Source organism: Pezoporus occidentalis, unplaced genomic scaffold (assembly GCF_034315485.1).
Source record: "Pezoporus occidentalis ecotype Australia unplaced genomic scaffold, CSIRO_AGI_Poc_V1 ctg205, whole genome shotgun sequence".
Taxonomy (NCBI): domain Eukaryota; kingdom Metazoa; phylum Chordata; class Aves; order Psittaciformes; family Psittacidae; genus Pezoporus; species Pezoporus occidentalis.
The window spans coordinates 1,086,374-1,111,213 of record NW_026913911.1 but is presented as its reverse complement, the minus strand read 5'-3'; the positions used below and the strand labels follow the sequence as shown (position 1 = coordinate 1,111,213).

At 48.7% G+C, this 24,840-nt stretch overlaps 1 protein-coding gene across 2 annotated transcripts in view; it reads left to right on the top strand.

Moving 5' to 3' along the window:
• Positions 1 to 24,840, top strand: part of SFXN5 (sideroflexin 5) — a 90,827-nt gene that overhangs the window by 36,955 nt on the left and 29,032 nt on the right. For both annotated transcript variants that reach the window (XM_062618895.1, XM_062618896.1), the window contains 6 exons: positions 1,134 to 1,187; positions 2,608 to 2,664; positions 3,517 to 3,582; positions 18,141 to 18,231; positions 22,063 to 22,178; positions 24,685 to 24,770. In XM_062618895.1, the coding sequence (XP_062474879.1) occupies positions 1,134 to 1,187; positions 2,608 to 2,664; positions 3,517 to 3,582; positions 18,141 to 18,231; positions 22,063 to 22,178; positions 24,685 to 24,770 (470 nt within the window). The remainder of the gene's footprint in view (positions 1 to 1,133; positions 1,188 to 2,607; positions 2,665 to 3,516; positions 3,583 to 18,140; positions 18,232 to 22,062; positions 22,179 to 24,684; positions 24,771 to 24,840) is intronic.

Here is a 24,840-nt window from a genome sequence, read left to right as displayed (position 1 = left end):
ATGTGGGGAGATGGCGTTAGCTTATCCCTCCTTGCAGCAGGCTCTCAGTGCTCCAAGCAGGGATGCTTGTTCTCTTCTTAGCAATAAACTTCACGAAAATGGTACAAAGGACAGTCTGAGAGTGGGAATGAACTCACAGCCTTCTTGTCCAGATGCCTCGGGGGTGTTTTAGTTCACATCAGTGTCCTGACAATAAATGTGTTTGGAATTAGGAGTTAGTTGTTCAGCCTTTATACTCATAACAAAGAGCAGAGATGATTTTGCAACAAGAAGGATGTCTTCTTCGGAGACTCTTAGACATCCTGCTCATTGCAGCAGGGTTGGAGTAGGTGACCTTTGAAGGTCCCTTCCAACCCAAGCCATGCTATGAGTTAAGGTGCAGGAGGAGAGGACATGACGATGTTAGGAAGTATCTCACCTTACCCATTTCTTGGGGTTGGACTACATCACCTTCGAGGGTCTTTTCCAACCCAAACTATTCTGTGGTTCTTACCCAAGAGCTCATCTTCCTGTCTATGTTTTGGGGGTTTATTGTTGGGAGTCACCATGCTTTGCATCCTTTTCCTCTTGCTCAGTTTCTTCCGTTGAGTACGACACATCCATAATTCTCTCTCAAAACAAAATCCAGGCTCCCAAACAGGAGCGCAAGTGCTTCCAGGTGTCACTCCTGCCTTCAGGTGTTCCAATCGGATTCCATTCTCGTGCTTGAAAGAGCAAATGTGCCAAAGGAAAATAAGAACGACCCCGCTTTTACTGCCAATAGCAACAACTTTGAGCTCTTGCATTCAAGCAGTGTTGATGTTCTCCTCCAGAAATACCTGGAATAAAGAAGTGGTTACATTTTAATGAATTAATCTTTGGGCATTCTCTGCTGCCAGACTCTTTCCAAGGTGGCTTGCAAGCAACAAATAAGAAGCAAAGCTTTCATGGGCAGCTCCATTGCCCAGTTTCACCACTGGAAAGCTGAGAGACAACAGGCAGAAGGGAAGTTCAATAACTATAATGCAGTAAAGCCATAAATGAAGGTCATTTAGTCAAGGCATCAGAAATAAGCTTGCTCTTTGCATGCCGAGAAAAGCATCATGAGCAAACCAACAATGCATTTACTAATGACCCAATCTCTTCTCTTGCAGGTTGTTGGTCTTCTCTTGCCCAACCAGACACTGGCATCCACTGTGTTTTGGCAGGTAATGTCCAAATGGATGGAGAATGGGATGGAATGGAAAGAAGCAGTTGAATTTTGTCTAGGTACATGTGGCTATTCTGCGGTGGCAGTGCTTTAGTTAATGGGGAGATGATGTGCCTGGATATAATTAGGGAAAGGTTTGTTAGGTCTAGAAGAGACTATAAGCAAACTATTGGGTCTGCTTTCCAGTTTGTGCCGTTGCAAAGGAGATGAAAAATACTCTGGGATCACAAAATCAGCTTTTTGGGCCCATTTTGTATAGGTGTAAATCACAGAATCCCAGACTGGTTTGGGTTGGAAGAGACCTTAAAGCTCCTCCAGCTCCAACCCCTGCCACAGGCAGGGACACCTCCCAGTAGAGCAGCTTGCTCCAAGTCCCATCCAGCCTGGCCTGGCTGTCTCTGTGTAGGGAGCTGTGGGTGTTGCTTCCCATTAAAATTCTGGGAATTAAGAGTAAGTGGGGGAAGCGTGCACGTGAATGAGTTCCATCCATAGTAAACACGCCAGTGAAGTATCATTTCAGCAGTAACTGAAATGAAAGAACAAGTTCTTTTCAGGCTTATTTTTAGTTGTGAATGTCTTTTTATTGTCTACAGTGTAAGTGATGATAGAGAATTATGCAGTTAAGAAATATCAAAGCAGAATGGGATCTGCTTAGTATGTTAGAAAGACTGCAGGACCAAGAATATGTTGGTACGTGCCAGTAACTTGTGGTTTGGTGTGTTTAGCTGTAACTTGTGCCATGTGGCATCACCTGCTGTGGGAGTAGGATGGTGGCTGGAGACATCTACGCTCATTCATGTTTGTGAAGGCAACTTGTCTCCTCTGCTTTTAGAATGACAAACCCAGACTGGTTTGGGTTGAAGGGAGCTTAAAGCTCATCCAGTTCCAACCCTTCCACTAGAGCAGCTTGCTCCAAGCCCCTGTGTCCAACCTGGCCTTGAACACTGCCAGGGATGGGGCAGCCACAGCTTCTCTGGGCACCCTGTGCCAGCGCCTCAGCACCCTGAGAGGAGTGGAACTGATGAGCTTGAAGGTCCCTTCCATCCCAAACCAGTCTGAGTCTATGAATTGGCTGCCGGGCTTAATGCTACCTCTTAACAGCAGTATGGATTTGGTGCTGATGAAAACAAAGAGCAACTGAGATGTGTGGAGGTAGATTGGGCCAGGAGAAGAGCTGTTTGTCAAGCAAAGAGGGAAGCAAAGCTGCCCTCTGGTCTCTGGATGCCTTGGGCTTTCTGTCCCTCCCTTTGAGGGGCATTAAATCAGATGCAGGTTATACAGGAGCCTTTACAAAGAGGCGGCAAATTGTGAGCAGGCCCAAGAGGACAGTTTTCCATCGACATTCCCACCTTTAATAGATACCTTTCACTTTACTGCTGTGAAGCTATGTTTATGCTTGTCTCCTGTTTCCTCCTCAGTGGTTGAATCAGAGCCACAATGCCTGCGTCAACTATGCAAACCGCAATGCGACCAAGGTGAGGAGCCCCAGCGTCTGTGGTGTGCATGGTGTGCTAGCTCTGGTTTAACACAGCAACAGAAGTCTTGTCCCTCCGCTGTTAATAGATGCTCTGGAGTTAACCCACTGATGGGTTTATAGATTGGCCATTCTCCTGTATAGGCTTCCATGTCAAACCTCAGCTGTAAATGGTGTAAGGATCCCAAAATCACTCAAAGCGCATCAGTAACACTAAATGGCTTTGAGCTGAACCAGTATCTAGTTCTAACTGGTGTGAAGTGGCTGCATTTGATATGGAAATGAGCACAAAGCAAAGCTGTATCTGGGTTTTTTGGGTAGCAAAAGGCAGCTCCATGGTCACCCTGGTGTCTCCTGAGGACTTTATGTGTGCCAGCAGCAGCGGTGCTGCGAAGTAGTGGGGCTGTTCCTCCTCCCTCCCATTGCTTTATCATTCATTACAAGCTCAAGACAGGAAGCTGAGCTGGAAACCATCCAGCTCATTGAGATAACATTTCAACCACAGCTATTTCATGTGGAGAGTTTGGGGCTCATCACTAGTGTATAAGAATAACTCATTTTGTACCATTTGCTGAATTCCATTCACATCCTTCCTTTGAGCTCCAATTAATATTATCATTTTCTGATGCCAATTAATTTCCCAGTCCCTTTAACCTTGCTCACGAGGCTCCAATTTGCCTTTCTTTTGCCGCTGCTACATGACAGACCATGTGTCACAGAACAATATGACAGAGATGAAACCTGTCTCTGCTTCCAAACAAACACAATGAAAACAGCCCCCAAAAAGCAGAGCTGCAGTTTAATAACCAGGAGTTTGTTTAGTGACAATATGTTTTGTTTTCTCTTTCCAAAGCCTTCTCCGACGTCCAAGTTCATCCAGGGCTACTTGGGAGCTGTCGTAAGCGCTGTCTCGATAGCAGTGGGTAACGCTTTATATCTCTCTATTTCACTGCTAACTGCTCCTTTACAGTGGTTTTGAGAGGTTGGTTTGAATTGCCAAGGATGTTTGTCTTATAATTGACAGAATCTGGTCTATATAACCAGAAAATACTGGAACTGTGAGGTGGTTCCGTCCATGCATGCTCCAGCTTCCCAACAGAAGGAGATTTCCACTGGTGATGGCTTCCCACACTGTGGCTTTGATGCTGGGTGAACTCAGATCATCCACTAGTGCATTAACCGGGGTGGGGGGGGAATTAGCCTGGTCCAAGCTAAAAGAGGGACTTTAACATGCTGAACAAAGGCAGGCTTTGAGAGATGTTCTTCTGATGGGTCATCACCTTCCACTGAAAGAACCAAGGCACTCACAATGACCTGCGGATGGCCTTCAAGCTGGAAACGGTGTTTGAGTCATAGCTGAAGTCACCTCTAAGGGAGGAACTTTAAACAGTGCTAAACCCATGGTCTCGTGGGGCACTCAACAGGCTTCTAGTACTCAGGTTCCCCAGAAGCACGAGTTGGCATCTGTAGCAGGGTCAGTAATTCCCAAGGGGATGGGTACATTTCTCAGGACCAACTTATGGAAGTTCTTTCCTACAGTGGGTTTTCAAATAAGCCTCTGAACTGTCTGGTTGTACCTTTCCTGCTGGGACATTAAAGATCCCACAGCATTTGTGGTTGTTTTCCTCTGGCTGAGACATTTTTCCTTTATCCCAAGCCACAGACATCCTTTTCCAGGTGTTTTTTCTGCAAACAGACTTTACTATGGGAAGAGGTCAGCCTTCAGGGGACTGACTCAGTGGACCATAGTGGTAGGACAAGGGGGAATGGGTTCAAACTGAAACAGGGGAGATTTAGGTTGGATATAAAGAAGTTCTTCCCTGTGAGGCTGCTGAGGCGCTGGCACAGGGTGCCCAGAGAAGCTGTGGCTGCCCCATCCCTGGCAGTGTTCAAGGCCAGGTTGGACACAGGGGCTTGGAGCAAGCTGCTCTAGTGGAAGGGGTCCCTGCCCGTGGCAGGGGTTGGAGCTGGAGGAGCTTGCAGGTCCCTTCAACCCAAACCATTCTATGGTGGTTCTATGGTTCTCAGCCTGCTCACTGTGCTGTTTGTACCCAGATTCCCCAACTCACATTCAGGAAGGTGCTACGTGGGCTTTACAAGGTAAAATGTCTGTCTAGAGCAGACTGGGGATCACTAAGGGAACTATGGAAGCGAGAGCTTCTGGCCGTGAGTGGTTTGACACACCATGGCCACAGTGGACAGCAGGGAGCCTGCAGAAGGCTTATCTCTGTTCTCGTGCAGGCAGCTTTGCAAAGGGCATGGAGTTGGAGAAGCACCTTGAGGTTTTGAGTGGAAGCTGTCCATTTATTGGATGCACATCTCCTTGACAGTGGTGCATCCCCTGGCTTGGCGCACTCACTGATTGCTGTGCTGCTCCCCTTTATCACTTGTATTACCCCTTCACTGCAGACCAAAGCAGCCTTGTGCTGGTGTGAGCTCCCACCCTTCATAACCCCATGAAGATGTGTTCACAACAGCTCCAGCTTCTGCAGCTAAAGTACAATGTGAGGCCCCATCTCACCCACATCAACCCTCTGTCCACTCTTCCTGGTGTAGCATTCTCAGTCCTTAGCTCAGGTATTTCCACCTTGTGAATCAGTAAAGCAAAGCTCTCCAGCTTGATGTGCTGCTGACCTGCCTTCCCACCCCCAGTGCAGCTGCAGCAAAGGGCTGATGTCTGGTTCCATGTTGTTAGCATGAATGCTCCTCTCCATTCTGGCAGCAGGGGCAGATAGAGGGCAGGACACATGGAGAAGTGGTGTTGGGAGAGGTTTGTCACCCCGAGAAGCTGACAGGCTTTGGTAAGGAAACCACTTGGGCAGTGGGAGGTGATGTCCGTGTTGGGACAGTTGATGCAGGTGTTGGAAAGCTCTGGTTCCTCCTAGGCTGGCTGCAAAGGAGGTGAAGCAGAGATAAATTCATAGTGCAGAAGTGTCCCCATCAGAGGTACTGTGAGAGCCATTCTCTGAAGCATGTGAAAAGCTACACCAAGGCACCTGGGCAACCTGATGTAGCTGAAGGTGTCCCTGCTCAGTGCAGGGGGTTGGATTAGGTGAGCTTTGAAGGTCGCTGTCAACCCAAACCATTCTATGACTTGTAGATCAAAGTAATTACAGCAAAGCAGCAGTGACCTGCTGTTACTGCAGGGTGGCTGTCACCACTGGTGGCTTTAGGTGGCTTACAGTCATCTGACAGCAGATCAGCCCTGTGTCCCATGATAGTTTATATCTCCATTAGTTGTACTGTCTCCTCCGTGGTGGTGAAGCAGGTGGTGGTATGTACAGAACAATGAGCTTGGAGTAAGCACAGAAGTAAGGGATGCTGGGACTCATCTGTTCTCCTAATTTGTAGGTGCATCTCCAGCAGGAGCCCCAGGGCCTGGTAATCTTGCACACCTTGGCTGTCCATCACTGCAGAGCTTTTAAAACACTCCAAGGAAAGGTGTTCTGTACAACAGGATTCCAGGCTTGTGCAAGAGGAAACCTTCCTTCGGTGCTGTGGTTGCCAGAGGGGGTTTCTACCTTCCTATTAAAGTGCTACAATGGCCCCACCAGACTGGGCTTCCACTGGGATGCCCTTGGCATGTAATAGCAGGGTTTTGTAGCTGAGGTTCTCTGAGGGTCAGAGTATTGTTAGGGGGAGGCAGGAGCTTTCCTTAGATCTATTGATGTAGTCGGGAGAGTGAGGAAGAGAAGCAGCCTTCATGGATTCTTCCTGCTTCCTGATGTAGGAATGGAAGTCTTCTTCCAAGTGAAGCATGTAGGGTGCAAAAATGAGATGTGCAACTGATGTCCCTATACTGTGTCCCCACAGACAAGCTGCTGGGGACACAACTATGTGTGATACAGCTTTGTGTCCTGATAATCCATCGCAGCACTTCCTGCCTGCTCCATTCCCAATGCCTGGAGAAAATCCTGCAGATCAGGGAGTGATTTCTAGATTGTAAATACCTGGATTCAGATCCAGCATCTCCTCGAGTGCTCTGTGCTTTGTTTTTTAAATGATGATGACAAATAACACCGGAACAGCCCCTGGGTTCATTACCTTGGGTTGGAAGGTCTCAGCCCTCATTAAGTGATCTCTGCTGTCAGTTAGCAACAAATCACCTCCCAGTGTGAGCCTATTAGGACCAGATGACCTGAAAACAAGTGCCACTGCCTCCAGTGGTCTGCTGAGACCTGCTATTAATTAAACTGAGCCCCTTCCACCTTTGCAGTTGGCAATGATGCAGGGAGAAGGCTCATGACTGACACAGGGGTTGACTTGTGATAGTGTTTCCCATCGCCTTCACCCTCTGTGGGTTTATCTAACAGAGAGGGACAAACCAGTGACTTGCTCATGCGTAGAGAAGAGCAGATTTTGGCTTTGGGCTTCTTGCAGTTAAACTGAAAGTCTTGGAAAGCTTTGCAGGTAACTGGGTTCTTTTCCCATGGTAGAGAGACGGAGGAATCGCTGTCGGAGAGAGGTGATGCTTCTCTCTTAGCTCCAGTGCTGCACCTGGGATCCAGATTCACAGCCCTTCAGGATGAGGATTTGGAGGAATCAATGCTCTTTTTTTTTCAATGGTTTTCAAGATTTCAATATTTTTCCCCAGTATTGTCCCTCACTCCAAGAGAGACCTTGAGGTGCTGGAGCAGGGCCAGAGAAGGGCACTGGAGCTGGAGCAGGGCCTGGAGCACAAGTGTGATGGGGAAGGGCTGAGGGACCTGGGGGGTTCAGTGTGGAGAAGAGAAGGCTCAGGGGGGACCTGATGGCTCCCTACAAGTGCCTGAGAGGAGGATGGAGCCAGGAGGGGCTGGGCTCTGCTCCCAAGGAACAAGGGATGGGACAAGAGGAACCGGCCTCAAGCTGCCCCAGGGCAGGTTTAGATGGAGCTGAGGACAATTCCTGCCCCAGAGGGTGCTCAGGCATTGGAACAGGCTGCCCAGGGCAGGGCTGCAGGCACCGTCCCTGCAAGTGTTCACACAGCGTGGAGAGAGGCCTCAGTGCCATGGGGCAGTGGTGGCCTTGGCAGTGCTGGGAATGGTTGGACTGGGTGAGCTTAAAGGGCTTTACCAGCCTATTTGAGTCTATGACTCCCCCTACTCCCAACCCAACCCACAGCCTAGCTGCAGGCAAGGAAAGACATGGCAGGTCCAGAATTTTCTCTCTCCTCCTGTGCAGTACTTGGGTGTAGCCATCACTTGAAGTCAGGTTAGAAGAGACATCAGAAAGGGATAATGGTGGGACTGGATGTGGGGAATGACCTGAGAAGATGGAGCTCTTTCATCTCTAACCTCTTACGCCGGGTTGGGTGAGGCTTGGAGCAAGCTGCTCTAGTGGGGGTGTCCCTGCCTGTGGCAGGGGCTGGAACTGGATGAGCTTTAGGGCCCCTTCCAACCCAAACCAAACCCAACTATGACTCTATGTCCTCCTTGTTGTGACAGACAGTATGTTTAGAGGAGTCTGATCACCACTCAGTAACCTAGATTTCTCTTTCTCCTTCTGTGATTGTAGCTTATTTTTAGCATATTCTCCATCCACCAACCTCCTTCCTGTCTTTTCTTTGGATTCCTCTCATTTAACTGCTTTTCTGAGCAGTAATTGTTATTTTTTAACATGTTTTTTTCATACAATTGAGTGGATTCCTGGAGCTGGGCCCTCTTTGCTGATACCTGGCTGCTGTGCATGATGATGGATGAAGTGTAGTTAATATCAGCTGGTTTTCCTAAGTGAGGCAAACAAAGGCAGAGAGTGGTAAAAGGACATGAGAAAGATCAAGTGTCTGAAATGTTAGGGTTTGGGTTTTTTTCCCCAATATCCTAGCACCAAGAGTTATGTTGATTGGAGGGACTGGAAACCCTTTCCAGCAGATGCGCAAAGACACAAACATTCTAATTTGATCATGCTTCTAAAAGGATAAGAAAGCAACATAACCAAGACCAATCTCATTGTTAATAACTGGTTTTACGTATGTTATAAACAGGTTTCTTAATGTCAGATCCCAACTCAATTTGCTCCTGTGCTGCTGATCCCTTTTGCTTCTGAACCAGCTCTTTATAGAATCCCAGAGTGGTTTGGGTTGGAAGGGACCTTAAAGCTCCTCCAGTCCCAATCCCTTCCATGGGCAGGGGCACCTTCCACTAGAGCAGCTTGCTCCAAGCCCCTGTGTCCAACCTGGCCTTGAACACTGCCAGGGATGGGGCAGCCCCAGCTTCTCTGGGCACCCTGTGCCAGCGCCTCAGCATTGTCACGGAGAAGATACTATGTCAGTACTATGGACTTAAACCATAACTTCAGTTTGAGAACAGAGAGGTTCTTGGGGCTGCAATTAAATGCATGCAAATTAAACCAGATCCAGACAAGGGCCGTGATCAGCTGCTGTCTGGTTTATGGGGGTCACTGGTGCTGAGACCTGCAGGCTGGAGACTGCTGGAGCCCGTGGTGGTGAGTCGTTGGGTTTCTCCGTACATTCTTCTTGAAGCATCTCACAGCAGTGGTGTTACTGCCATTGCTTTCTGTAGTCCTTGCATCAGGGCTTTGTACACCAGGTTTTTAATGCCCACCTGCGGTTCTGCCAAGCCCAGCTCCAAATCCTGCTCCTTGTGATCCTGAAGACCCTGTGGAGACTCTCCAAGGGCTTCCTCTCTTCTGCCAGTATCATTTGGCCACGTTTGACATCTCCCAGTAAGCAGTGCATTGTCGCTCAGCTTGGTGCTCTGGTCATTAGCTCATTGGCCATCTGTTGACCACTGTGTGTACCTTGGAGGTGCCATATACATCGGTACTGCTGGCATTATCCTCTTCAGTTGGCAGGATGGGCTCTAATTAGAGCACAGCAAGCCTGGCAGGCATTCAGAGTGTGGTTTACGTGTAGAGGTGCATGTAGCTTGCCCAGGAATCCTCTCATTGTGACCACCAAGGCATGATGGCACTGAGCTTCCCCCTTGTATTAGGCCTTTGATTCCCCTGATGGAAGGAGAAGCAAAACCACATGTGTGGGATCAAGCACCTCTGCAGTGGAGGGATGGTGTTTACCCCAATTATAGAAGCTCCCTCCATCCCCTTGCCAATATACCAGGGTTTGGAACTTCTAACCAGGCTTTTATTAAGTGCAACTTTGGGATTGACGGTCTTGTCAGTACAGAGGCAAATAAATACGTTGTTCTCACTTAGCAACCTGAGCTAAATTCTGACAAAAGTAGGTGTTTTGTCTTCTTTTGTATAAGAGAGAGCTGTAATGACATGTAACCATGACTCCCAGCCACGCTCTGTGTTCGCTATCGACTTACACGCTTAAAATGCACCTGCTCAAGACTTGAATGTAACCTTGGGCTTAAAAAAATCAGGTGATTAATGCCATTAATAACTTTGGTGCTAGCAGCTACTAATGACTCACCCTGGAGCCACTGCTGCTCGAGGTGTGCAGGAGGGGGTTTGAAGCAGCTCTTGGACAGAGCCTTGGGTGAGATGGTTTAGTGTGAGGTGTCCCTGCCCATGGCAGGGGGGTTGGAACTGGATGACCTTAAGGTGCTTTCCAACCCTAACTATTCTATGATTCTATCATTCTATGATTCACAGGCAGAGCCAGGCCTTTTCATTTTAAAGGTAGCCCCATGCTTCCTGGCCCTAAATCCTGACCCTGGACAAGGCAGTGGAGGAAGGGAGCTGATGCCAGTGTGATTTGCTGATGCTCTTTCTTTGCTGTGTGGAGTGTGCATGGTGCTTTCACAGACTGTGAAAATGTATGGAGTTAGACTGGAGTGTGTGTAAGCCCAAACCAGGTTAAAGCTTCCGAGAATCATAGAAACATAGAATAGAATGGTTTGGACTGGGAGGAGCCTTAAAGCCCATCCAGCTCCAACCCCTGCCACAGGCAGGGACCCCTTCCACTGGAGCAGCTTGCTCCAAGCCCCTGTGTCCAACCTGGCCTTGAACACTGCCAGGGATGGGGCAGCCACAGCTTCTCTGGGCACCCTGTGCCAGTGCCTCAGCACCCTCCCAGGGAAGAGCTTCTGCCTAAGAGCTCATCTCAGTCTCCCCTCTGGCAGGTTCAAGCCATTCCCCTTGGCCTGTCCCTACATCCCTTGTCCCAAGCCCCTCTCCAGCTTTCCTGCAGCCCCTTTAGGCACTGGAGCTGCTCTCAGGTCTCCCCTTCAGGAGCCTTCTCTTGTCCAGGCTGCCCCAGCCCAGCTCTCTCAGCCTGGCTCCAGAGCAGCATCTTCAAATCACGCCTCTCTGATGCAGGTGTCAGTCATCCTGGGGCAACTTCCTTCTGCACAGAAGCCCTGGAGATGTTATTTCCAAGAAAATGCAGCTTTCGGGGGATCTCTGTGATTGCTGTAGGGCATCTGCAGAGCTTCTGAGCTCTGGAAGCGCTGTGATTTGTCTCAGAGGCGTTGGGCGGTGTTCCCGCAGGGTTCACAGATGATCGTTCGTGCAGGATCTCAGCTGGGGTTGGAGCTGCCTGAGCCCAGAGGTTACACACAAATCACAACTCCTCCACTTTATATTTAGCTGTATCGGAGAACGGAAGTTGAGCGGGAGTCTCATCAGCAAAGCCCAGTGTGGGTCTGGGAGATCAGATCAAAGCTGAGGCTGCTCCTGGACAAACGCACATGGCATCAATGATGCTTTTAAGCCAGCTGGATTCCCCCCACCCCAAAAAGTTTCCATTTTGCAGAGTCAAAACGTGCCTTGTCTTGAAAATATCCCTTATAACCCAAACCACTCCCACAGCCACACAGGATTTCAGCAGAGAGATCTTATTGTTTGTCCCCTTCACCTGAGGGGTGAAGTCTGCTCAAGCCTAACGTTAGTGCTGTAAAACAGTGTTAGTGTTGTAAGGGTTGTGTTGCAGCTGGCTTTGGGAATCCCTGGCCTTGCATCCTGACAGCCAGAGCTCAGTGACCTGGATCGCTGATGCCACTGGGGACGTGGAGCTGTTGGAGTGAGGCCAGAGGAGGCCATGGAGATGCTGCAAGGGCTGGAGCAGCTCTGCTCTGGAGCCAGGCTGAGAGAGCTGGGCTGGGGCAGCCTGGACAAGAGAAGGCTCCTGAAGGGGAGACCTTAGAGCAGCTCCAGGGCCTGAAGGGGCTGCAGGAAAACTGGAGAGGGGCTTGGGACAAGGGCCTGGAGGGCCAGGCCAAGGGGAATGGCTTGAACCTGCCCGAGGGGAGACTGAGATGAGCTCTTAGGCAGAAGTTCTTCCCTGTGAGGGTGCTGAGGCGCTGGCACAGGGTGCCCAGAGAAGCTGTGGCTGCCCCATCCCTGGCAGTGTTCAAGGCCAGGTTGGACACAGGGGCTTGGAGCAAGCTGCTCTAGTGGAAGGGGTCCCTGCCCGTGGCAGGGGTTGGAGCTGGATGGGATTTAAGGTCCCTTCCAACCCAAACCAGGCTGGGATCCTATGATTAAAAAAAGCTTGGGAGTATCCAACTGAAGCTGGGAGAATCTTAAGAGCTTCTCTTAGATAAATTAGAGTTGGACTGGCTCATTACACTTACAAAATTGATGTGTAATGAAACGCCAGGATCTTGATGTTTCCCCCGTTCCCTGTTCAGGAAGGACAGGAGCTCCTTGGACCAATTGTTCAGTCTCATCTGTGTGCAACCCGGGGCGGGGAGAGCATCCTCTCAGCAACCCACTCCGTTGGTACCACCAGCCAGGGGCTGTTGCTCCTTCCCTGCTCCCAGTGCACACTCCCCTCACACACACACACACACACACACACCATTTTTCACTCCCCTCTCTAGGTGGAGGTACCCCTGTGGATTTCTCTAATCCCAGCTCCTTCTTCCTGATAATTGTTTGTGAGGCGTGTGGAGCCGCGGCATTGACAGCCTGTGAATGTGGTGTGATGCCCGTAATCAGGTTGTGAGGCAGCACAGGAGGCCACCCACTGCCATCAGCACTGTCGGCCACTTAGGGCGGTCAAGAAACACTGAGAGGCTGGAGGCAGTCGGTGCAAAGTAGGGCGAGGGGTGGCAAGGGGATGGAGCAGGGCTGGGCCCTGCCTCGGAGGTTGAGCTGTTGTAGGGAGCCGGGAGGAGAACTGGAGGAGCTGGTGATAAACTTGTGTTTGGTGCTGGAAGGTTTTAAACGAGGTGGTGTCTGGCTCTAGAAGCTGTGCTTCCAGTATCCAGTGCTCCCAGTATCCCAAGGGAGCCGACAAGAATGCTGAGAGGGTCTCTTCGCTGGGGACTGTAGTGATACAAGGACAAGGGGTGATGGGTTTAAACTTAAATAGGGAAGATTTAGGTTGGATATAAGGAAAAAGCTCTTCCCTGGGAGGGTGCTGAGGCGCTGGCACAGGGTGCCCAGAGAAGCTGTGGCTGCCCCATCCCTGGCAGTGTTCAAGGCCAGGTTGGACACAGGGGCTTGGAGCAAGCTGCTCTAGTGGAAGATGTCCCTGCCTATGGTAGGGGTTGGAACTGGATGAGCTTTAAGCTCCCTTCCAACCCAAACTATTCAGCATTAATTCTCTCTTTTCCTGCTCATACCTCTCCTGCAGTCTTGCTTCTTTTTCCACATGACACTATTTTCTTCCATTGAAGCATCCAACTGTGGGGCTGCTGTGGTCATCCCTTCTTCAGTCATCTCAGGGGTCACTCAGGTTTCCTCTTTTCCTTTCTCTTGCTCCTCTCTATCTTCCTTCTCCATTTGGATTGTTAATGCTTTCCCTTCCCTTATACTCCTCCATTCTGTTCTCCTTGACTTGGTAGAGCTCCAGTTGGTAATCAGCCCAGTTTTCCATCCCTCTGCCTCCATCTTCACCCCTCAGCCCTAATGAATTGATTTTTTTCCTTCCTTCTCCTAATGCTCTTTTCTACACTTCAGCTGGATGGGACTCATCAGATCCAATTAGTGCTCTAATTCAGCAATCTGGTGATTTGAGGGCTGAAGGAGAAGCTTCTTTGGAACCAGTCCCTACTTCCAAGTTGGCTTTCTAGGTCAGTTGGAGCAGCCAACTCCAACTGCAGCGGTCAGGGATTGTCCCGATGCTGATGGAAGCTGGGAAAGCTGAATCCCTTAAATCAGTGGAGGTCTTGCCAACACAGTTAATGAAGCCTAGAGAGCTGCTCAGCAATGTTTAGGGGGTGTCATAGGATCCCAGCCTGGTTTGGGTTTGAAGGGACCTTAAAACTCCTCCAGCTCCAACCCCTGCCACGGGCAGGGACCCCTTCCACTAGAGCAGCTTGCTCCAAGCCCCTGTGTCCAACCTGCCCTTGAACACTGCCAGGGATGGGGCAGCCACAGCTTCTCTGGGCACCCTGTGCCAGCGCCTCAGCACCCTCCCAGGGAAGAGCTTCTGCCTAAGAGCTCATCTCAGTCTCCCCTCGGGCAGGTTCAAGCCATTCCCCTTGCCCTGTCCCTACATCCCTTGTCCCAAGCCCCTCTCCAGCTTTCCTGCAGCCCCTTCAGGCACTGGAGCTGCTCTCAGGTCTCCCCTTCAGGAGCCTTCTCTTGTCCAGGCTGCCCCAGCCCAGCTCTCTCAGCCTGGCTCCAGAGCAGAGCTGCTCCAGCCCTCGCAGCATCTCCATGGCCTCCTCTGCACTTGTTGCAGCCAACGTTCCCCTTGCTTGCTGCACTCCAGATACTCCTTTATTTCATAAAAATTCCCTCTCCAAATTAATTGGAAGAGCTTCTTGAATTCCTGATGTATTTACTGCTCTAAAACTGGGTTAAGATGTGGAGGGATGAAGATATAGATGGTAAAGGTAGACCTGGGTCGTTCCCAGCTTCAGGCATTGAAAACCATTTAATTGGCTTCAAGGTAATCAGAAAGGAAAAACAAAAATAAAGCGGGGCTTATTTCAGAAATTCCTGTGATTTGATATTGCTGTCTTGGTGGATACTTTGAGTCAAGCAAGAAAAGAAAAGGAAGCAGAAACCTGGGTTCAATATTACGCAGTTGCTCTTTTGACAGTGTCTGGTTCGGTTTCCACATCACAAACTCTCCTTTTGCTGAGATCATGTTGTTGATGCTGGAAACAAAACCAGGAGGAAAATATATAGCAGGAATTCCTGGCATTTGCAGAAGAGGGATGGAGGAAGTGCTGCCAGAGGTGTAGTAGAGCCCTGAGTAAGGTTACTCTCCTGTTCTCAGTGTTCTGTCCCAGTTTCGTGTTGCGGGATGTTAGCAGCCCTTGTGGTGTGATGTATCCTGGTGTCCAGCTTCCCCTGCCTTGTTGGGAAGCTCCATCAGCTGCATGGAGGGAGTACTCTGGAAGAAGAAACCTCAGATAAATAGGCAATCTGGATTTGTCCCTTAGTCTGGATCTCAATACGGGAACGTCCCAAACCTGTACTGCGCTGAAACCGCTTGTCTTGGCTGCGTTGAGACATGAGCAGTGTAGGTGTCTTCACCTGAGCTGCATCCCTGGACTGCTTTGATAGTCAGCAGGGATAAATGGGCACTTCTGGAGACGTTTTATGTGAGCACCCATAAATGTCCATCTTGGAGAATAAAAACCCTCAAAAAAGCTCATTTCTCTGCACTGGGCCACAAAGGAAGCCTGTAGGATGAGAGGAAGCAGCCTTAAGTTCTGCCAGGGAATGTTTAGGTTGGATATGAGGAAAAACTTCTTCACAGAAAGGGTTGTCAGGCAGTGGAGCAGGCTGCCCAGGGCAGTGGTGGAGTCACCATCCCTGCAGGTGTTTAGAAGATGGGTAGACGTGGTGCTTAGGGATGTGGTTTAGTGGTGGCTTCGGCAGTCATGGGCTCAATGATCACAATGGTCTTTTCCAAGCTAAACAATTCCATGATTCTGTGTTTCTACCACGTTGGGTGTGATGAATCCCACCTGCCTCTGTTACGTGTTTCTACCAGTGTGGTAGATCCCAGCTCTATGACTCAGGCTGTAGGCAGGGTGATGATAATAATACTTCTGTGGTTGTTTTCTTAGGGATGATTTTGCCTCTATAATGAGCATGCATTGGCCAGCCTTTAGGAATGAAACTCGTGAAGCTGTCCTTGATGGCCCTTTTGCTTATGGTGCTCTGAAGTGGAGGAGAACCTGCTCGTTGTTGAATGCTCCCCTTGCCCTGTTTACCCTCATCCCGCTTTGTGACCTGCGGGAAAGAGTTCACAGATTGGTTCAAGCAATTTCCAAACTGTACAAAACAAACCCTCATTAGCTCCCTAAATCTGCTCCTGGTGTTGGGAATTTGGGAGATTGGATTGAAACCTGCAGCAACATTTAATTTCATATTCACAGCGGGGTGGTTGCTGTAAGTGGAGGAGCCAGTTCATCTGCAGCACCAAATTGAATCTGAAAGTAAAATGCTTTTATTACCACTCGCCTCACAGCAGGGTCTCTCCCAGCTTCATCTTTGCTGTTGCAGAAGCTGCTGCTCTTCCACTTCATGGTCAAATCCTTCCATTAAACCTACAAGCCGAGGCTGCAAACCCAACAATATTTGTCATCTGTACAGATGAATTCTCTCCAGGCTGTAAATACCCAAATCCATGGGGCAGTACCAGCAAAGCCAGGCTCATGATTGTCTTACCTTTAGTCTTAAAGTCACCATTTGAGAGCGCTTTGTACTTTCTGGAAGCATTCAGATTTTGCAGATATGCATCCCAGCACTTGGAAAACGTAAAAAGAAATACTAGAAATCAATCATTTTTGAGGGGGAAGAAGATTAAGACAAAGCCTTCATCCTTACCCAGCTTCAGAACCACCACTGTGCTTTCGTTTGGGCTCGCCCATACAGTCATAGTGGCCAAGGAGAGGAGGAAGGATCCTGCTTGGGGTCTTGGTGAAAGCCTCCTGGGGCTTTGGAAATGCTCCATGGGTTTTGCAAACCAGCATTCTGCTTATGCAGGGCTTACCCAGCAGTTGTGCTTCTCAACATCATCCTCTCAGCCTCCAAAAAGACGAGATGCGCTGCGGCTGCATGTATAATGTAGCAGCCTGCAAAATATGTTCTCCCCTGCTTTCCTTTTCTTCTTTTTCCTTTCTTTTCCCTTTTTTTAAGACCCCAAATCACTATTTGTTGGCAGGTTTTTGGCTTTGGCTGATTTTTTTTCTTAATTTTTTTAAATTTTTTTGCATTTTTGGCTGAAAACTGTCCCATTTTCAGCCTGAAATAATCCCCACTTGGGGGCTGTTGGGATTTTGTTTGCGCATTTGGATGAGGAAGAGAAAATATTGTGAGGGAGAGTAATTTGAAGACATTAAAGTCATTCCCTGTGAAGAGGTTTGTTTAGTTAATAACCCCAGCTCTGCCTGAAACCAGTTTTGCTGGGAATTCTCTGACTATCGCTACTATCCAACCACGCTGAGGCTGACGAGGCAGCGGCTCTCTGTGCCGCTTCTATGAACATAACGCAATGACTTAAATCCCTGCAAAGCTGGGGAGAGCTCTGCATTATTCAAGTGGTGGAGGAGGCAACAAGAAATGATCCATGGCTATAATAAACTGCCTGCTGGCTCTTTGTCTCTAGTAATAGCTCCTTTAGAGCCCAAGTGTTTGCACTGGAGTGAGGTGGTGTGCTTTGCACAGACCCTGGGAGGAGGAATGAGTTGTGTTGGGCAAGCCACCACCTTTGGCCTTTGGCCTAGCTTGATGAGGTCTTCCAACCCCAGATATTTTGTGGTGGATGGGGAAAATGCCAGTGAACTGGGTAAAAATGCAGCTAGGGGTATTTCCAGGGGGACTGAATGGCGTTGCAGTGATTTCTAGCTCGTTTTTTAGCTGGAAGGGGTTTAAACCCAATGGTTGGGTTCAACCCTTTATTTAAACCCAATGGTTGGGTTCAACCCTTCATTTAAGCCAAATGACTGAATTCAACCCTTTATCTAAATCCAGCAGTTGGGTTAAACCCTTCATGTAATCTCAGTGGTTGGGTTGAACCCTTCCAATGGTTGAGTTCAACCCTTCATTTAAGCCCAGCATTGGGTTCAACCCTTCTTTTAAATCCAATGGTTGAGTTCAACCCTTCATTTAAGCCCAGCATTGGGTTCAACCCTTCTTTTAAATCCAATAGTTGAGTTCAACCCTTCATTTAAGCCCAGCATTGCGTTCAACCCTTCTTTTAAATCCAATGATTGAGTTCAACCCTTCATTTAAGCCCAGCATTGCGTTCAACCCTTCTTTTAAATCCAATGGTTGAGTTCAACCCTTCATTTAAGCCCAGCATTGGGTTCAACTCTTCATTTAAATCCAATGATTGAGTTCAACCCTTCATTTAAGCCCAAGAGTTGGGTTCAATCCTTCCGATGGTTGAGTTCAATCCTTATTTAAGCACAACAGTTGGGTTCAACCCTTCATTTAAGCCCAACAGTTGAGTTCAACCTTTCACTTAAGCCCAACAGTTGGGTTCAACCCAGCCCAGTTAAACCCTGCGGTGTGTGGAGTGTTTAGTTCTCACATGCTTCTGCATGGGGAGAGACCCTTGAAGAGCTCTGCTGCTGCCTGCAAACTGTGGCATCTGCCCTGCTCCCTGTAGCTAAATGTTTCTGCTTCTCTGTTTTGTTTCTCTTCTGTTCAAAGGTGGGCCTTAATGTTCTGGTTCAGAGAGCAAACAAGTTTACCCCCGCCACTCGTCTCTTGATCCAGAGGTTTGTGCCATTCCCTGCTGTCGGTAAGAAATGACGCCTTTTCTCTATACTCAAAGTGTTGGCTGTAAACCTAGTGGTAGCTAAAGGACACCTAACTCCATCCTTCCTGCTTTATGCCACCATAAAGCTGAGGTCCCTGACTTGGTGCAGACAGCAACAGGCTGGTGCAAAGCAGCGTTTTGGCAGGAGAATGATGCAAAGCTGCTGGTGGAGGCAGCTCATGAGGCTTTCTCAAGCTGCACTTTCCACTCGCAAGCAGTTTACAAACTGATCAGTGTTGACTGGTCCTCGATCATCCAAATTCAAGCGGATTTAATCTGCAAGAGCTGGTTTGAATCATGTCAAATCAAACCTTGAAACAAGCAGTAGCGTTAGGGGTTTTTACAATACAAATGCAATGAAATGCTCCTCCTCTGAATATACAGATTTCTAGGAGCTGCTGATCAAAAAAAGACTGAAGTGTGTGAAGAATTAAGGCTGCTGCTGCCTTATTGCAGCACAAAATAAACCCTTCTGTGTTTTAGCAGCAAACTGCTCCATGTTGGAGGGAGGGGACATGCTGGACTCATCCTTTGCTGAAGCCTGTAGTTAGAATGTTGGATTAGTTCAGGCTTGATATAAGGAAGAAGTTCTTTGCCTTGAGGCTGGTGGGACACTGGAACAGGTTGCCCAAAGGAGTGGTAAATGCTCCATCCCTGGCAGTGTTCAAGGCCAGGTTGGACAGAGCCTTGAGGGGCAAGGTCTATTGTGAGTTATTGTGGCTACGAAGAAATCACCAGTGGAGTTAGGGTGATTTTTTAATGTATTTGTTTATAAAGATAGTGCAAAAATGGTCCAAACATGGAGGAAATCAGTGATCAGAGGGGTTTTGCTCCCTGTTGCAGGTCGCTTTTCAACTGTGTTAATGCACAACTTCCCTTTAAGCTTTCTCCTTTGCAAGGGCCATATCCTCAGAGCTTTGCTTGAGGATGCTGAGCGTCTTCACCTACCTGCTGCTCTCAGTTTCACTGGTCTTTTTACTCCTTGTGTTACGGAGAGCTGGTTGCTCTGACCCTCCAACCTTCAGTTCCTGCATTGCTGGGGTTTTTCCCCTTTTCTGCCTGAAAAACAGCCTCTTGCCCTGCCCGCAGAGCAGGAGGTGATGGGGATTGTGGTCAGTGATTGCACTCGATCTTGTTTCTGAGCACGTTGCTTGCACATCTATGGATGTTATTATTGCTTTCCCAAAGCTTCCTTGGAATATCTCTTTAGAAGCTTTTGGCTTTCTTATGATTTCTATAACTAGAAGGGCACTAGAGGTGAGCACAAGACTGGGTTTGAGTCACAGGTGCACGTGGGAAGCCTTCGCCACGGGGTTGATCTACTTCCATCCCAAGGTGCAAGGAGAAAGAGGTTCTGCTTGTGGCGGCATTGATTGAGGACCCGTAATTAATTTGTTTAGCCTGTAATTAATTCTCTGGTGCTTATTTTATTTGTGTACTCTCATGCTTCATTATGTGCCAGGACATCAGGAATCCTCCCACTAATTGCTGCTGTGGGGTTTTGAAAGCTGCGAGTTACTGGTTTGCAGACCTGGACAAACTGTTTAATTAGGATGCATCTTCCCATTGCTTTTGACCCACCAGCTCCCTGCATAAGGGCAGAATCTCACTTTCTCTACACAAAAAAGCTGGTGTAAAGCTCTCGCTCCACAACCATTAAGCCCTGGTTCTGCCTTGCATCCCTCTCACTGGGCTGAGCTCGGTTGATAGAAGCTGGAGAATTGGAGGAATGCATCAAAGCTTTGTGGTCTCCATCCAGCTGGGTCAAGACAGGCTGAGAACATTGGGGCTGTTCAGGCTGGAGAAGAGAAGCTGCGTGGGGACCTCAGAGCAGCTTCCAGCATCTAAAGGATGCTGGAGAGGGACTCTTCATCAGGGACTGCAGTGATAGGACAAGGGGTGATGGGTTCAAACTGAAACAGGGGAAGTTCAGGTTAGAGATAAGGCAGAAGCTCTTCCCTGTGAGGGTGCTGAGGCACTGGCACAGGGTGCTCAGAGAAGCTGTGGCTGCCCCATCCCTGGCAGTGTTCAAGGCCAGGTTGGACACAGGGGCTTGGAGCAAGCTGCTCTAGTGGAAGGGGTCCCTGCCCGTGGCAGGGGTTGGAGCTGGAGGAGCTTTAAGGTTGCTTCCAACACAAACTGGTCTGGGATTCTATGAACCCTAATAACATGCAGTGAGTTGGAGAAGCCTCCAGCTTTGGTAGAAGCAGCAGATCTGCACACCCCATCATGAGTCTCACATGAGCCTTGTTCTGATGCATCCTGCCTCGGCCAGAGCATCTCTGCTGGCATGGTTTCATGTGTTCAGTCTTGACTGATAGCTAGAAGGACGCATCATGTGAGTGCTAAAGAAGAGAAATGAGAAAGGAGGGGGGCTAAACTCCCTTTAAATGAGCTGCCTGCTTGCTTTTGCATCCAGGATGAAGGAGCTGGAGGGTTGGTAACACAGATATTTTGATAGATGGGAAGAGTGGTCTGGTAGTTTGAATATTAAAGAGAGAGACAGAGTGTGCGTGTGTGTATGTTCCTCTTCTTCTCGAGTGTAAGGAGCATTTGTCACCACAAATCAGCCTTGATTGCCGCGAGCTGCGATGCTATAGGGCTCACCCACCCACCACCCTCAAAAAATTAGACATTTGTTATATGACATGAATTGAGATTAATTAGTGAATATTAACCCATCAAGCAGTGCAGAAGCACATTTTTGGAAGCCGTGGTACTTGCAGCAACAGTGGGTTTGTATTAGTTCTGGTTGGAAAGTTTGCAACAAAATGTGCTGGGGAGGGGAGGGGGGTGATGCAGGAAGATGCCAGTTTATCCAAACTTCAAGTTTTATAGGAATTAGCAGCTTTGCTATGGAAAACGGAAGCAGTGCCTCAGGCCCGGAGAGGAGCTGAACCTGGGAAAGGTGTTTCACATCTCCAACTCATTTCTCAAGGAGGAGAATTTGGGATCATCTTGAGAAGGGTAGAGAAGCCACAGGCTGGGTGAGGGGGGGGTGTCTCAGGAAGGGCCCAGCTCTGCTCCCACCTCTGCAGGGCTGAGATGTGGGAAATGCCACTTGGGAAGCAGATCCAACCCCCCCTGGTTTGTGTTATAATTCAGATCAATATTGTTAAAGCAAAGAAACAGGTCTCCAAATTGAGCCCACAGAGGTATTTTTCCCCTAAAACATGAAATAAGGGCAAATAGTCAGCAGGACCCTCACTAATGGGATATGTGTCCATGGAACCAACCCAACCGTGTCCTGTTTGATTAAAACCCATAAGTTTGTCCCTTGAAGAGCTCAGATCTAAGTTCACCTTCGTTGCTGAGTGGAATCCCTTGCAATGTATTTCCAGCATACCTGCTAAAACCCGTTATTTAAGGAGAGTTTATCTGCTGGCTTAGGATAGGGAGTTAAAACCAGCTTTGGGATGCACCATAAGACAAGGCAGCTGTCAACCAGCAGTCAACTGGCAGCCCAGGGCAAGGACCTGTTTGACTTAGTAGATTGATGTGGTGGGTGAAGGATCCCTATGGAGGGTGGGAGCTTGTGCGAACACCAGCCTCTGGAACTGGTGTTTCTTCGCATCAATACGTTTCTGACTGCGGCAGCAGACCCCTTTGCGAGGAAAAGGAAATGCTCTTGGTTATTATTCTCTTCTTGGGAATCACATCTTAGTCTTGGTGTAAAAGTGGCTCCTTGACTTGCAGAAACTCCTCGGCAGATTGAGGCAGGCGAAGCTGAAGGGCTGTCGCGGCGAGCAGAAGCCTGCCATTTGGTATTGACCAGGCCCGCGCTGCTAATCATCCTGCTTTTCTCATCCCCAGCGAGTGCCAATATCTGCAATGTTGTCCTGATGAGGCACACGGAGCTGGAAGAAGGAATTGATGTTTTGGACAGTAATGGAAACATTGTCGGGTCCTCCAGGATTGCTGCAAAACACGTATGTACCTGTGAGCTTCCTGGTGGGCGCCTGGGGGAGCGCGGACACAACTGGCTTTCAGGCTTAACAAATCCCACAGCCATAGGAGCGGATGGCTTGGAAGAGCTGCAAATAGAAGAGATTTAGATGCTAGGAAAGGATTCTTCCCTGTGAGGGTGCTGAGGCGCTGGCACAGGGTGCCCAGAGAAGCTGTGGCTGCCCCATCCCTGGCAGTGTTCAAGGCCAGGTTGGACACAGGGGCTTGGAGCAAGCTGCTCCAGTGGAAGGGGTCCCTGCCTGTGGCAGGGGTTGGAGCTGGAGGAGCTTGAAGGTCCCTTCAACCCAAACCAGTCTGGGATGATATGATATGATATGAGAACGACACATCAAAACTCAATGCCTGCATTGTACCCACACGTGCAGTTGTGTAGTTGCCAAACAGAGTGTGCCAGTGGACACAGGCTCATGTCATGCTGGCAAATTCAGCTCACCCTGATGGTTTGGAAGGGTGCAGATTGACATCAGGAAGATCCTGTACTACCCCGCTGCTTTCACAGCCTTAGGATTTCTTTGTGGAAACATGTAAGCAGTTGATGTTGAATACGAAGTGAAGATAACTTACACCTTTTTCTAAATGAGGAAGACTTCATTTTGGAGCTGAGTAGCTTTTTAACCCTCGCCATGTCAAAACTGCATGAACAAAGCTTTGGGAGGGTAGCCAGATGTTGTTATCCCCATCCTAACACCTGGTCTGGTTTCCCCTGTAACCCTCTACGCTGCCATCTGCCTGCAATCATCCCCTTTTCTTCCATCCTCACATAGTTTTGTCTTCTGAGCATCATCTGATTGTCTGAGACATGTTGTTTCCAAGTGGGCTTTAATCTGAAATGTAAAGCATGTACCAAAGCACACGCCCAGGCAGAGGAGTTAATAATATAATGCTTGGCATTTCTCTCGCTCCTTCTGTCCAAGGCTCTTAAGGCTCTTCATAGACAGCAATTAATGTACAGATTTACAGTCCTCGGCGAGAAATGGGAGATCTCTAATATCTCTCCATATTGTTGTTTAACAGGGAGATTAAAACAATCTGTTGAAGGGCTTGGAGATACTTACTTGAGCCAGTTTTCCCCACTTCCAGTAACTGGCTTCAGGACCCAAGCTTTCCCCTCTCCATCCTAATGGTTGAGAGGAAGAAAACAACATGGAAAAGAAGTAGTCAAAGTGCAGGTTCTGTAAATGGGGTTTAGGTGGAGTTTAAACATCAAATATGGGACTTCTGAGAAGTTCTGCCCAGCTGCCATCTAATCCCAATGCTTCTTCCTAAATAGCTTAGTATTGGGGTTTGTAATGTAAAATTTGGCCTCAGTGAATACATCTGTGCCTCTCTGAGACCTAATCCTAGACTGGAAGGACTGAGTGCTCCCAAGCCTGGCTGTACTGCATGATCTTCAGCATTTTCATCCAAAATCCAGTGTCCTCTGCCTGGGTCTGCCAAAGCCCCATGCGTGGTTGCAGAGCTTGGAGCATCCCAGTTGGGTGCTGGCAAAGGTGGTTGGAAGATGGAAATGAAGACACAGTGGTGGTCCTGCACCTTGCTAGAGTGACCATGATCTTCTCTCGGACTCATTTCAGGGTAACTTATATGTATCAGGCTGCTCTGTTTGCTGCTTCTTGGTGTATCTATCTCACTAGGAAGAAAGCACCGGTGGATGGACAACCATAGCTCCACAGCTGGGTGTCTTCTTGGGAGAAGAGAGGACTATGTGTTACAATGCTTCCTAATAAACCCCCAGTGATTAAAAAGCAGCAGCAAATCTTGGAGCAGAGAATAGGGTGCTGTGGGCCCCCAGCACGTCACTGAAATTAAATCTCAGTCGAGGGAGGAGCTGAATATCACACCTCACAGCATCTTCCAGGCAGCTGTTTTGCCTCTCCAGGCAGCACTAACATGATTGTGTAGGAATATCATAGGATCCCAGCCTGGTTTGGGTTGAAGGCACCTTAAAGCTCATTCAGTTCCAACCCCTACCACAGGCAGGGACCCCTTCCACTATAGCAGCTTGCTCCAAGCCCCTGTGTCCAACCTGGCCTTGAACACTGCCAGGGATGGGGCAGCCACAGCTTCTCTGGGCACCCTGTGCCAGCGCCTCAGCACCCTCGCAGGGAAGAGCTTCTGCCTCAGAGCTCATCTCAGTCTCTCAGTTTAAAACCATTCTGTGGGATAAGATGGGATGTTTGAGCATTTTGGTCACATAAACTGAAATCAGGGAAGCTCTTGAGCGTCTGTTTATTCCACTGCATTTGTGGAATGGGCTCCAGCCTCTCGTTTCTATCAACAGAGCAAAAAGAGGTTGTATCCCAATAGCTGATAGCACCGTTGAAAGCGTGTGTTGGTGCATTCATTCACATCAACGCAGGACAGCCCAGCCAAAGCGTTTCTGTGTCCACATCTTGCTTGCTCAGCCCAGGTACATCCTGAGATGGGTTTTAAGTGTCTTGGCTTTGTTTGTTTGTTTTCCTGTTCCAGGCACTGCTAGAAACAGCCCTGACCAGAGTGGTTCTGCCAATGCCTATACTGGTTCTACCTCCAATTATAATGTCCATACTGGAAAAGTAAGTGTGGGGTAATACAAAGAGGGGGTTTTTCAATGGGAAGGGAGAAAAGAGCCACAGTTGATGTTAT